Source organism: Nanorana parkeri, unplaced genomic scaffold (assembly GCF_000935625.1).
Source record: "Nanorana parkeri isolate BGI_ZX_2015 unplaced genomic scaffold, ASM93562v1 scaffold324, whole genome shotgun sequence".
In the NCBI taxonomy this organism is placed as follows: Eukaryota; Metazoa; Chordata; class Amphibia; order Anura; family Dicroglossidae; genus Nanorana; species Nanorana parkeri.
Window position 1 is genome coordinate 413,781 of NW_017306592.1, and position 12,365 is coordinate 426,145.

The 12,365-nt window shown below is 40.9% G+C and overlaps 1 protein-coding gene across 1 annotated transcript in view; it reads left to right on the top strand.

Annotated features, from left to right (window-relative positions):
- The window catches only part of NBAS (neuroblastoma amplified sequence), a 578,163-nt gene that overhangs the window by 181,481 nt on the left and 384,317 nt on the right, over positions 1–12,365 (top strand). The window contains exons 24-26 of the mRNA XM_018558184.1: positions 3,265–3,450; positions 4,405–4,578; positions 11,649–11,782. Coding sequence (XP_018413686.1) covers positions 3,265–3,450; positions 4,405–4,578; positions 11,649–11,782 — 494 coding nt within the window. The remainder of the gene's footprint in view (positions 1–3,264; positions 3,451–4,404; positions 4,579–11,648; positions 11,783–12,365) is intronic.

The window sequence follows — 12,365 nt, forward strand, 5'->3', positions numbered from 1 at the left end:
AAGATCACCAGCACTCATAGAAGTGTTGATTACTGGTGATCCTTCTTTTCTGCCCTCAAAATGGTCCCCATCTCACCTGCTTCCTTGCTGCACACACACACACACACACACACACACACACACACACACACACACACACTAGGGGCAATTTAGACAAGAGACAATTAACCTACCAACATGTCTTCAGAGTGTGGGAGGAAACAGGAGTACCTGGAGGAAACCCATGCAAGCAGAGAACATGCAAACTCCTTCTGTCTCATGTTATTAGCTATGTGATCATCAAGTATAGCCATTTGTATACACCTAACAAATTACACTTTACATAGGCCATTCACAAAATAGTAATGGACCCTTCATTGCTATATCTCCTCCTGTTGGAGAACAGTGAACACCCCCCATCGCTGTATTATCCCCTGATTGGAGAACATTAAACACAGTACCATTAAACACTGTACCTTTTCCTGCTTAGAGAACAGTGAACCCCCCATTGCTGTATCCTCTCATATTTAGAGAACAGGAACTCCTCCCACCCAACTTTACTGTATATTCATTCAGGTAGAGAACAGTGGACTGTGGGATGGGGGATTGCTGTATCTTCTCCCAGTTAGAGAACAGTGGACCCCCCATTGCTGTATCTTCTTCCAGTTAGAGAACAGTGGACCCCCCCAATGCTGTATCTTCGTCCAATTAGAGAACAGTGGACTCCCCCATAACTGTATCTTCTCCCCTTCTTCACCTCTTACCTGCAATGTCATTGCCGCTCCTGCTTCAATTATTTATTTCTATTTTACATTTGGCAGATTAGTTTTTATTTCGCTGTCGTGGAGGGTTGTGTGAATGTGTTCTTTTGGAATGGGTAAAATGTTGGCAGGCACTGCATATGCATAATTTATATTCTCCGTATTAGAATATAATTACACTTACTGTCTGCACTTAATCTGCAGCACTCAATTCTTTTTCTAATACGCCTGTCTTATTCTTTGTAGAGGACCCTGAGGCTTTATTTATTTATTTTACTCTTTTATACGGTGCCAGCATACTCTACAGCATTGTACATAGAATATTAAACCCTTGTGTCTCCAGAGGAGCTTGCAATCTAGTGGTCCTGCCATACAGACCACATACGCTACACTGTGGCCAGTTTAATTGTAAGCTAATTCAATGCAACCATCTATTTTACTGAGCACATTTTTGCCTTTTTCTCATGGGCGGCAATCTCTACTGTCGCTCTGAAAAGCGATTTACAGTAGATGGCTTTCAGAGGGTGGCGGGGCAGGGTTTTTGGTGGCATACCGGAGACAATACTGCCACCTCCTGAATGCCGGTTTCTTTTTTTTAAATGTATTTTACATTGAAAACTGTGCCGCAACCTCAATTGTGGCAAGGTCCGATTGACTTCAGCTGGTGAGTTTGACAGCCGGTGCCGAGCGTCTATGGCTTTGAAAGGATAGAGTCGATCAGCCAATTACAATAACTTTCTACCAGAAAAGCTGATGCCAAAGATGTCCAGTAAACTCTTTTTTGTTCATAGACATAGGCATGCAAATGTTCATTGGGAGCTTTTATTTGGCGACTGAATTCCGCATGCAGTCAGCTGATAATGAGTGTCCCCAGATAGCACAAGGACACAATTCATGGGGTTGATTTACTAAAGTCAAATAGACTGTTCAATTTGCTAGGGAATTTCTCCTTAGCTTAGTGAATGAGTGAAGCTCTGCTAACTTCCATCCATCATCCAATTATCATTTTTTGTTATTGTTCTTGCGCATTATTGGGTATTCTTTGCACAGTGAATTTTCCCCACATTCACTAAGCTAGGGAAAATTTCCTTGCATAGTTACCTTTATTAAATCAGCCCCATTTTGTAGCACTGTATGGGGGGGAAAATAGGCAATAGCCCAACAGTTTGTGTTTCTGGATTGATGGAGGAAATGTTTGCCCTCACTGGAATCACATGCCAATATGGGGGAACATAACATTACAATATGGGGTGACTCAATGCTCCCTCGCCTCAAAGCTGGGCCTTTTTTTTTTTATAAGCAAACATCCAACACTTTGTGTTATTTTAGTAGCTTGCTCATTTCCTCCTGCCCCCACTTATTTCTACAAGTCCATTGCTAGTATGATCAGTAGGAATGTGTGGAAGGCAGGAGGGATAGACACACTACCTAAAAGTCTTGGATTTTCACCTGGTCAGAGCAGCGGTGTCTGCAGTTTATATCTGTTATCAGCTTTACTTTGTGACATTTTAAAACAATTTCAGTTTTGGATCGATTAACATTTAAAGGGATTTTCCACAGTGATTTATGGTCAACTGTGCGCAGAAGCATTGATACCATTGAAGATTTTCCAGCTAGTTTTATCAAAAGTAGAAAATGTCTTAATGATGTTGGAGGTGGAGAGGGTGAGGCTGTGGAGAAGACTTGTTATAGAAAGGTAGCAATGTAGGAGGAGGCTGTCTTCAAACCATATTTAGTGTGCTTGTTATTTTTATTTTTTTAATAGTATGATACATCAGTGTATACAACATTTATACTGAACAAGCTATGAGACGACATGTAGGGTTGCAACCAACTAATCGATTAATCAATTATGAGACTAGTTTTCAACTATTCTCATTATCGATTAGTTGGTTGGATCGCCAAGCTCTCTCCTCCATGCTGGGAGGAGGGCACAGCAAGCAGTGGTCGGATGCAATAGCCAGCCTGCTATTGGCTATTACAATTTGAAATGGCCAATAGGAGGCTGGCTATTGCACCAGCCCACTACCTGCTTTATTTACATTCAGCTGCCATCTGCGGAATCTTGCCACTGGCAGCTGTCATTCCCTGGCTGAAGCTGTTCAAGCTCCATGTGCTTACAATACAATTATTAAAATTATAAGAGCTGGGAAAAAAGTAATTTTGAGCCTGACAAATTTTGCTGCAGGAGGTGCGTTGCAGTGCCATTCATTTCAATGGCACCCCAAATGCGCCTCCCACCCACAGTGGGACCACCCATACTGGAACGTACGGTACCACAATGCTGTGCATTCCATTGCAGTGTGATTGCAAAAAATTGTGCATGTGGTTTTGTTCTGAAGTAAACTTTGTTTGTAACACTGCATTTGTGTATTTCTTTTTAAGTCAAGGATGGTATTTTTTTTAAATGTATTTTATCTGATCAATCGAAAAAATAGTCGGCCAACGAATCGATAATGACAATAATCATTATTTGCAGCCCTAAAGACGTCCCACCTTATTTGTACTTACTTGTCATGTGTAGGTGGATGGCGCCCTCTCCTTGGTGCGTCTGGGAAAGGAGAAGAGAATACCGGGCTTGCAGCTGCTGACTGATGACTTGGTCACATTGGAGACTCTTGCTTATGAAGCGAATTGTGATGTATCATTAACTCTCAAGGATCTGCAGCAGATCAAGGACATCGACAAGCTGAGACTTCTTATGGAAAATGTATGTCTGCAAAAGTGTTGAGCAATTTCAGGAGCAAGCTGCATTATTTTAGATTCTTAATCCGTGTTACCTGTATGGGAAACCTAAAATGTAGCTCTAGGCAAAAAGATCAGTAATTCAACCGCAAATGCTATCCATAAAAACTGGCTGGCTGAGCAGACCTTTCAGAAGGTCTCTGGATGGGACTGCAGCCTCTTGCCTCTGTACTCTGTAGTGTCCCTTTATATGATCTGCATCTCTCTCCACATAACACTTTCTGTTGAGTATTGTTGGGGTGTAGCCGGGGTGCAAATTTTCTGAATGTTCAGGGTCTATGTAATATGCAGGTTTTTAATTTTTTAAAATTAATTACAGGTATTTATATAGCGCTGACAATTTAAGCAGCACTTCACATAGTTCACATTCACATCAGTCCCTGCCCGCAAGGAGCTTACATTCTAAGATCCCTATCTCACATACATGCAAGGCCAATTTAAATAGGAGACAATTATTAACCTTCCTGCATGTCTTTGGAGTGTGGGAGGAAACCCATGCAAGTACCTTGGAGAACATACAAATCCTTGCAGAGAGTGTCCTGTCGAACCAGAGACCAACAGTGCTGCAAGGCAGAAGTGCCACAACTAAGCCACTGTACTGCCTAGATTAACTCTGCAATGAGGAGAATCCCTGACCATGTTTTGTGTGTATGCAATTGATTAGAGCTTTCAAAAAAGTTTGGAGGACATTTTTAAAGGCTTGGAGGGCTGGTAAATGCCTGATGACATGTGGTAGAGCATTCCAGAGATAGGTAGCAACATGAAACAAATGATGTGCATACATGCAGAAGACCAGCATAATTTAAAGGGAGAAGTGAGGGCTGTCTGTTTTTGGGAATCCTCTTACTTTATTTATGTGTGCTGTTTGTAAATACTATTTAATCATATTTTTTTTTCATTTTATTTATTTATCTTCCAGTCCTCAGGAGATCAGTACGTGAAGAACGCCTACCAGTGGATGGTCCCCTTCCTCCATCGCTGTGAGGCTCAGACCCCGGGGTCAGCTAATCCTCTCCTAAAAGAATACATAGTAACCATGGCCAAGGATGACCTCAAGTTTCCTCTGAAGATCTTTCAGAATTCTAAACCCGATGTAAGCTGACTCTCCTGCTTTTATCTGTTTGCTGTGCTTAATGAGACTATATTTGTGGATATGGGCACAGGATATTTCTTGGGTATGACAGAGCTTTGATGCTCATTGCTATTCATGACTTTCTCAGTTACTTATTTGCTGAAACATTGTTTGCACTGTTTAAGAAGAGATGTTCTTAGCTTTGTCGCTCTGTGCAAATTAAAACAAACTCAGGAATGACAGACAGAGCTGACAAAAAGTCTTAACCCTCGCACGGTCAGGCGCTGCTCTCCACTTTTAACCTCAGCTGGCTGGACCATTTTTTTTTTTAGAATATTTCTACTTACACTTTTCAGAGTTTCTAAACGATTAAACCATATATTCACGGAAAGCACAGGAGCGGTAGAATAAAAAGGATTATTGTTTCTGCAGGGGCTTGCATTCCCCTTGGAATAGGTGTGCATGCTCGGATTCATCACTCCTATTTACCACTGAAAAGCTAGGTACACTACATTTATTTTAGTATACTTAACAGGGAGATTTGCATTGATAAAAGGTGACTATTATTCTAAGGGGAAAAACCTTCAGACTTTAGATGGACTTCACCTCCCAATAGCCCGCTATATGCTGAGTTTGGGGTCACCAGAGGACACAGTATATGTCCTCGCATGACCCTGAAGAGAACTATGGGCAGAAAAGGTTGGCACATCATTCTTCTTTAATAAACATAATCCCTTTGAGAGCCAGCGGCCATCACTTTGTGCAGGTGGTGGCTTTCAGTCCCTGTGGTCCATGAGAGGCTCTGGTCCTCATTGATGTTTGGAAACCAAGCAAAGTTTTTCCAGATCATGTGATTACTATGTAAGTTAAAATAATAAGCCTCACCCTGCAGATGGCACTGAAGGTGGCAGTATTCTTATGTTTAATATTGTAATTCAGATACAATAACAGTATTAAAACGATAGATAGATAGGTAGGTAGGTGTATATACATACATATACACACACACTATATTGCCAAACGTATTGGTACCATGATAGGTTGCCACCTTTGCAATAAGTCCATCCGTGAAATGTCCTTGCTACTAAATATTCCACGGTCACCTGTTAGTGGTATTATAACAAAGTGGAATCAACTGGGAACAACATCAACTCAGCCACGAAGTGGAAGGCCACGTAAAATGACAGCGGGGTCAACGCATGCTGAAGCGCACAGTTCGCAGAAGTCGCCAACTGTCTGTAGAGTCAATAGCTACAGACCTCCAAACTTTGTGTGGCCTTCAGATTGACACACCAATGCGTAGAGAGCTTCATGGAATGGGTTTCCATGGGCGAGCAGCTGCATCCAAGCTTTACATCACTAAGTGCAATGCAAAGCTTCAGATGCAGTGGTGTAAAGCATGCCACCACTGGACTTTAGAGAAGTGGAGACGTGTTGTGTTCTCTGGAGTGACGAATCACGCTTCAGTGCACAAAGCAAGGTCCATAAAGACATGGATGAGTGAGTTTAGGGTGGAGGAACTTGACTGGCCTGCACAGAGTCCTGACCTCAACCCGATAGAGCACCTTTGGGATGAATTAGAGCGGAGACTGTGAGCCAGGCCTTCTCGTCCAACATCAGTACCTGACCTCACAAACGCACTTCTGGAAGAATGGTGAAACACTCCCATAGACACACTCCTAAACCTTGTGGATGCCTTCCCTGAAGAGTTGAAGCTGTTATAGCTGCAAAGGGTGGGCCAACTCAATATTGAACCCTACGGAGTAAGATTGGGTTGCCAATAAAGTTAATGTGCGTGTAAAGACAGGCGTCCCAATACTTTTGGCAATATAGTGTGTGTATGTATATATGTGTATATATAGGTATATATTATAAAAACAGAGCAGGACATTTTTAAGCCTGTGTGTCAAATATAATTCGTATATGTCTATAAATAAATGCATATTAGGTATGCACTCTGGCCATAGAGTTATTGCCCCGTTAACCAATGTACAGTATTAAAATGTTATGGAGAATAATCCGAGTAGGTCGGCTTGTTTCTGTGCTGTTAGGACTTTTTTTGTTTGTTCCTATGTTCAAGTCAGCTTCTGTCCTGAAACCTTCTGTAATTACAGAACGATTTGGTGCCGTACAAATCTTTTTTACCTTTCTGAAATTTTTATAAATCCTTGGTTCCTTAGAATTATTATCACCTCTGTTTGCTTCTACCGTAACCACAAATATAATCTTCATAGATTGTTTAAATATAATTGCCTGCTGTTATTTGTTTTGCTGCATCTGCCAACACAATTGGCGTTTTTCTGTAGAAGCAGAGTATCCCGAGGATAGTAGTAGTAGTCACCGCTCCAAGCTCACTCCTGTGATGGACTACAATCTCAGTACGGTATAAATGAGTAAACTAAACATGAGATTGTAATCCATCACAGGAGTGAGCTTGGAGCGTTGACTACTTTACAACACACACAGGGACCATGGGGAACAAAAGTAGCCCCCCTCCAGAAGGAAGGACAGTGTCAGCACCAATTCAGAGATGATTTGAGGATCTACAGCCGAGTGATACACAAATATGATACATTTTTGTTAATAGTTGAGGTACTTGAATGTATTTTTAAGGTTTAACTCCTGAGTTTAGTGTCACATTAAACATGATTGACAAAGATCTATCTTCAGATCTGAAATGTATACAGTATTTAAAGTTTATTGCAATATGCACAAAGAACAATGAAGTTCTTATTTGTGTGCGTTCTCACCAATACTATCCTAGCAGCGATATTCCTCCAGATATTAATGTTAATAAAGTACAATTATCCAAATTGCCCACCAGACAATCACTTTGGCTTTGGCTGCCTTTACCTGGTTTGGTTTGTCTTCGCCCCCATAGCAATTTTCCCATCAATTTTGAAGAGCTGGACAGGGGAAGAGTTGCTTCGGTTGGTATTTCAGCGCTGTGAGGATATTCTGTAATAAGTGATTTATTTTTTCATAGCTTAGCAACAGCTTTGAATAATTAAATGGTGACAGCATGTTGAAGTAATAAATTAGGCTGTACTACAGATGTGACAACAATAAATCACACTTTATCTGCATCATTTAAGTTCTAGAGATTAAAAGATTCTGCGAGCGGTTTTTAATCCTTGATTAACTAATTTGACTTTGGGATATATAAGTCCTTAATTGTTTGGAGGGAAGTTTATGTGGACATGAGAAAAATCACAAATGTGGAATCCCTGTGTCAAGCTTGCAGACCATACGTCTAGTGCAGCGTTTATCAACCTTTTTTCAGCTTTGGCACACTTTAAAAGTATACAAAATCTCGAGACACCCCAGTTTAATACAGGTGAAACTCGAATAATTAGAATATCATGCAAAAGTAATTGCAGTAAGTTCTGCAAAAGGGGCCCAAACCAAGTACTGAGTACAAAGGTCCGATATTGTTCTATGTACAATCCTTGTTTTATTGATTGCATGTAATAATCTACTTTTTTGAGGTTGTGGATTTGGGGTTCTTGGGGTTTTCATGAGCTGTAAGCCATAATCATCACAATTATGACAAATCACGGCTTGAATTATCTTGCTTTGCATGTAATGAGTCTATCTCATATATTAGTTTCATCTTTTAAGTTGCATTAGTGAAATAAATGAACTTTGCACGATATTCTAATTATTCAAGTTTCACCTGTATGTAAAACAATAGTGAATGGAAACGGTAACAAAAAACGGTGTGGTTAGATAGGGGGTCTGAGTATGGATTCTAAGGGAGAACCCTGCACAAAAAGACAGAAACAAACAAAAAACAACACGGGGTATCCCCTTCACATCAGGAGCCCCTGCTTCAGATCAAGAGCTCCCCTTTAGCAGAGTCCTCTTCAGTCCAAGTTTCACAGCAGAGCCCCCCTCGCGTCTCTTTCCCCCCTTACAGTAGAGTCCCCTTGAGTGCCCTTTTATGCGGAAAGGTTTGAAAGACACGTGTGTGCTGTAGGGTTTATGGTGTAGTATGGTAAACCCTCGGTGCTTGTTAGCCTGATGAAGGGGATCCTGTGAGACCCTGAAACGTTGTATCTTGTGTCTTGCATTTGCAACATGTATGTAAATAAATAGACGTACTGGATTTGCTTTGGCGTGTCGGTGTCCATCCTTTACTTATACTTTGACGGAAGCCACACGTTGACACCTGCTGCATCCACTTCTTATCTCATCGAGCAGCGGTTCTGAGTGCGATGGGTACACGGACTGTATCCTTTTTACAGTAGAGTCCCTCTCAGTCCCCCTTTCCCAGCAGGGCCCTCCTCAATTCCCCTCTCCTCAGCATAGTCCCCCGGCTTTACAGCAGAGTCTCCCTCAGTCCTCCCCCTTCCTCTGCAGAGTCCCTCTCATTGCTACTTCACAAAGAGTCCCTCTCATTCCCCCTCTTTACAGAATAGTTTCCATCGGTACCCCCTTAACAGTAAAATGCGGCAGGGCAGTAGGCGGAGCAGGACTGGATCGAGGAAGACTTCCACCCTTTTCTGTTTAGATGTCTGCCCTGGATTAGCATCACGCGTTTCTTTGGTGCTGGTGACCAGCCCGCCTACACCATGGAAATACATGACACTGTGTCATGGCACACTGGATGATAAACACTATTCCAAAAGATCACTGTAACAAAGGCCCAGATTGAGAGTCTGTTATCTGTTAGATACTTGAAGTGGCAAACCAGAAGTATTATTGGAAAGCCAAAGCTTCGGCTTGAGGTTTTGTTGCACACAGTTAACCTTTTAATTTTATATTTTTAGTGAGAATGCATAGAACAAATAGAAGACCTCAACATTCAACCAATAAAAGTAACAGGCATGTACAGCCACATAACACTAGAAAAAGTCCAGCTAAAAATATGTGATCCCTCGGAGAACGTTTAGTTTATCAGTCAATCAACTAGCCATGCAGTCAAGTAGTTAATGGGCCGTGGTCAGTCATACACTTCAGCTGGCCATACACAGGTAGAATTTTGTTCAGAAAATTGTTTTCGTAACGTTCATTTGTTTTTATTATAGTTTATGGGGTTAAATCAGCGAACCGTTTCTGTTGTGATGAAAGAAATTGAGGGATCAGGACTGAAAATTTTTCTCGAACAAATAAACTTCTAAAAATAATGTCTTGTCCTTGTTCGGGAAACTCTATTTATTTTCAAAAGTGTCAAATCAAATGCAATTTCCAATGTCGTTTGTCACGTCTCTGATGGCACAAGTAAATGTTCTGATGAGATTTTTCATATATACTAATGCAAATCTACCAGGGTATGGCCAGGCCTCAATCAATGCAGTCATTTTGCACAATTTGAGAGGGAGCTTCAATTGGTAGGCCATTGATTAGTATTCTAGTTATATATAATAAGCAAAGTTCCCCGAAAATACGGAATCCCAAAATAGGAGCTGTCTATAATAATCAAACAGGTAATGATAATGTAACAAATTTTAATGAGAATTAATAAAAAAGTAGAAAAACATATAAATACACCTACTGACAAAGAACATCTAAAATCAATTAAAATGACAAACAAGTCCTCCCTGATATCGCCCTGTGTTGATTGATGTAGATGAGAATCTAGTGACCGTTAGTGATGGTCACAAAGAGTCACTGATATTGGACACAAGCGCTGTGTTAGGCAAGCAAATACTCAGTATCAAAGAAGAGAAAAAGAAGGAATTACTCACTTCTGATGTGGTTTAGGTGGTGAGACAGTTCCTAACAAAAAAGACTTCAAGCATGCATGAGGTAATGGTCACAATGGCTGTCCCAGACTGCTGGTCCCCGGTTTCAGCAACTTTATTTTCCTGTATGTTGGTATAATTGCTGCGAGGCCTGCTGTGGATCCTCCATGTCGGCTCCTGCCTATGAAGTGGTATTCAGACCTGTGTTTGATAACAAAGCTGGAAAGTTGTATTCCATATGTGCGGCCGCACTAACGAATGCAGGTGAATAAAGATCCACGAGGAGTGTAGTTTTCCCTTAGTGGGTCCAGTCAGCATGGATTTAGCCAAAGAGGAGTGAACAGATAGTATTCAAAGTGAAGGTAGTACTGTCAGATCCACCATGATTTGGTTGGTTTGCTTTGCCATCAGTGTCCCCAAAGGGATCCCGTATATCCAGCAGAGTCTGCAGAGTAAAATCATGGGCACACAGGGAGGGCTGCACACACGTTTAACCCTAACGTTTCACCCCTACACACAGGGGCTTCCTCAGAGGGACGTTGTGTGTGTATTATACTATTATAGTTTATACATTTGAGTCACATATATTTATTTGATTTTATGGTTTATGATATTAACACGTTATATGTTGCGGGCGCTGCATAATTTGAAAGTTTAGTAGCTAGGGTTTGGATGAAGGATTCCCATAATATTTTAATATGGTTATATGTTTTTAAAGTGGGCCTTTACCCCATTTGACTTAAAATCACATAAGTATACAGCTCTGCATGCTAAAATGAAATCATCTTACATTCATTAGCTAAGCAAACATTTTTATTTTACTTACAGTTTCCTTTTTCCACTTCCTGGTCCACTTTGGCACAGATTATGTATTGTGCCCAAGCATTGCATCCTGGGAAGATTACATCAGCAGAGCATTGCTGGGAAATCTCACGAGATCTCAGGGAAAGGGATTTTCCTCTCCTGAGATGATGTGCATGGTCACATGTCCTAGTCACATGTGCCAAGTTCCATGAAGTAAAGGGAGATCTATGGATCTGCCCTTAGTTAAAATGGCCACTGTGAGAAGACACGGGAGAAAAAGAGAAAGAAGCTGGCAAAAAAAGAGAAAATAATACAAAGCCGGCAATAATCTCGAAGTATGTGTTTTTCGATTGTCATTACTAAACATTTCTAAAGGTGCGTTTGTTGTTATTTTGAAGGTATGGGTAGATTTCCTCTTTAATATACTGTATGTGTAAAATAAAACAATGTGATTGATGGTAAATTTGAGTTGTTTTGCTATTTGTCACCTTTAAGGTCCCATTTTTCATTTCATTCACGGTCTTTATTAATCGGTTATTATCAATGATCTACAGAATATAACTGATGATACTTTTTTTTACTCTTTTGTTTTCCTTCTAGTGGCCGCAGAAGCTAATTCCTAATCAGGACCAGCTTATGGTCATAGCTCTGGAATCCATCTACACTTGTGAGCGAGATAACCAACTGTCCCTCTGCTATGACATTTTGGAGTGTTTGCCCCAGAGGGGTTATGGGTAAGAGAGCCTCTAAGTTGTATTACCTTGTTAACTGCATGGCTAATGTTCATTCACATTCTGCAGATCATTCTTTGCTGTGACTTAAGTTTCCTGTAGATTTGCTTGGTTTCTTTAAAGTGATGTCTGAATGTTTTTAGTTGTCTCTGAATTAGCTTTAACCCATTATATAGTCTCTCCCATCCTCTGGAACTCTTTACCTCAACCTGTCTGTCTATCTCCCACCTTGACTGCCTTTAGGCATTCCCTAAAGACTCATCTCTTCAGGGAAGCCTATCCCACCTCAACCTAACCACTAAACCATCACATTCTCAAATAATTCATCCCCACACAGCTACCTCCTCATGTATCATTTCCCCCTCCATTTTAGATTGTAAGCCCTCAGGGGCAGGGCCCTCCTTACCATCTTGTCTTGAATTGTATTGTAATTGTAATGTCTTCCTTACATTGTAAAGCGCTGTGCAAACTGTTGGCGCTATATAAATACTATGTAATAATAATTATTATTATATCAGGGGCAGAAAACTTTGGTCCTCTACCTGTGGTGAAGTCCCATGAGCCATTGCAAGACTGTGACAGCCAT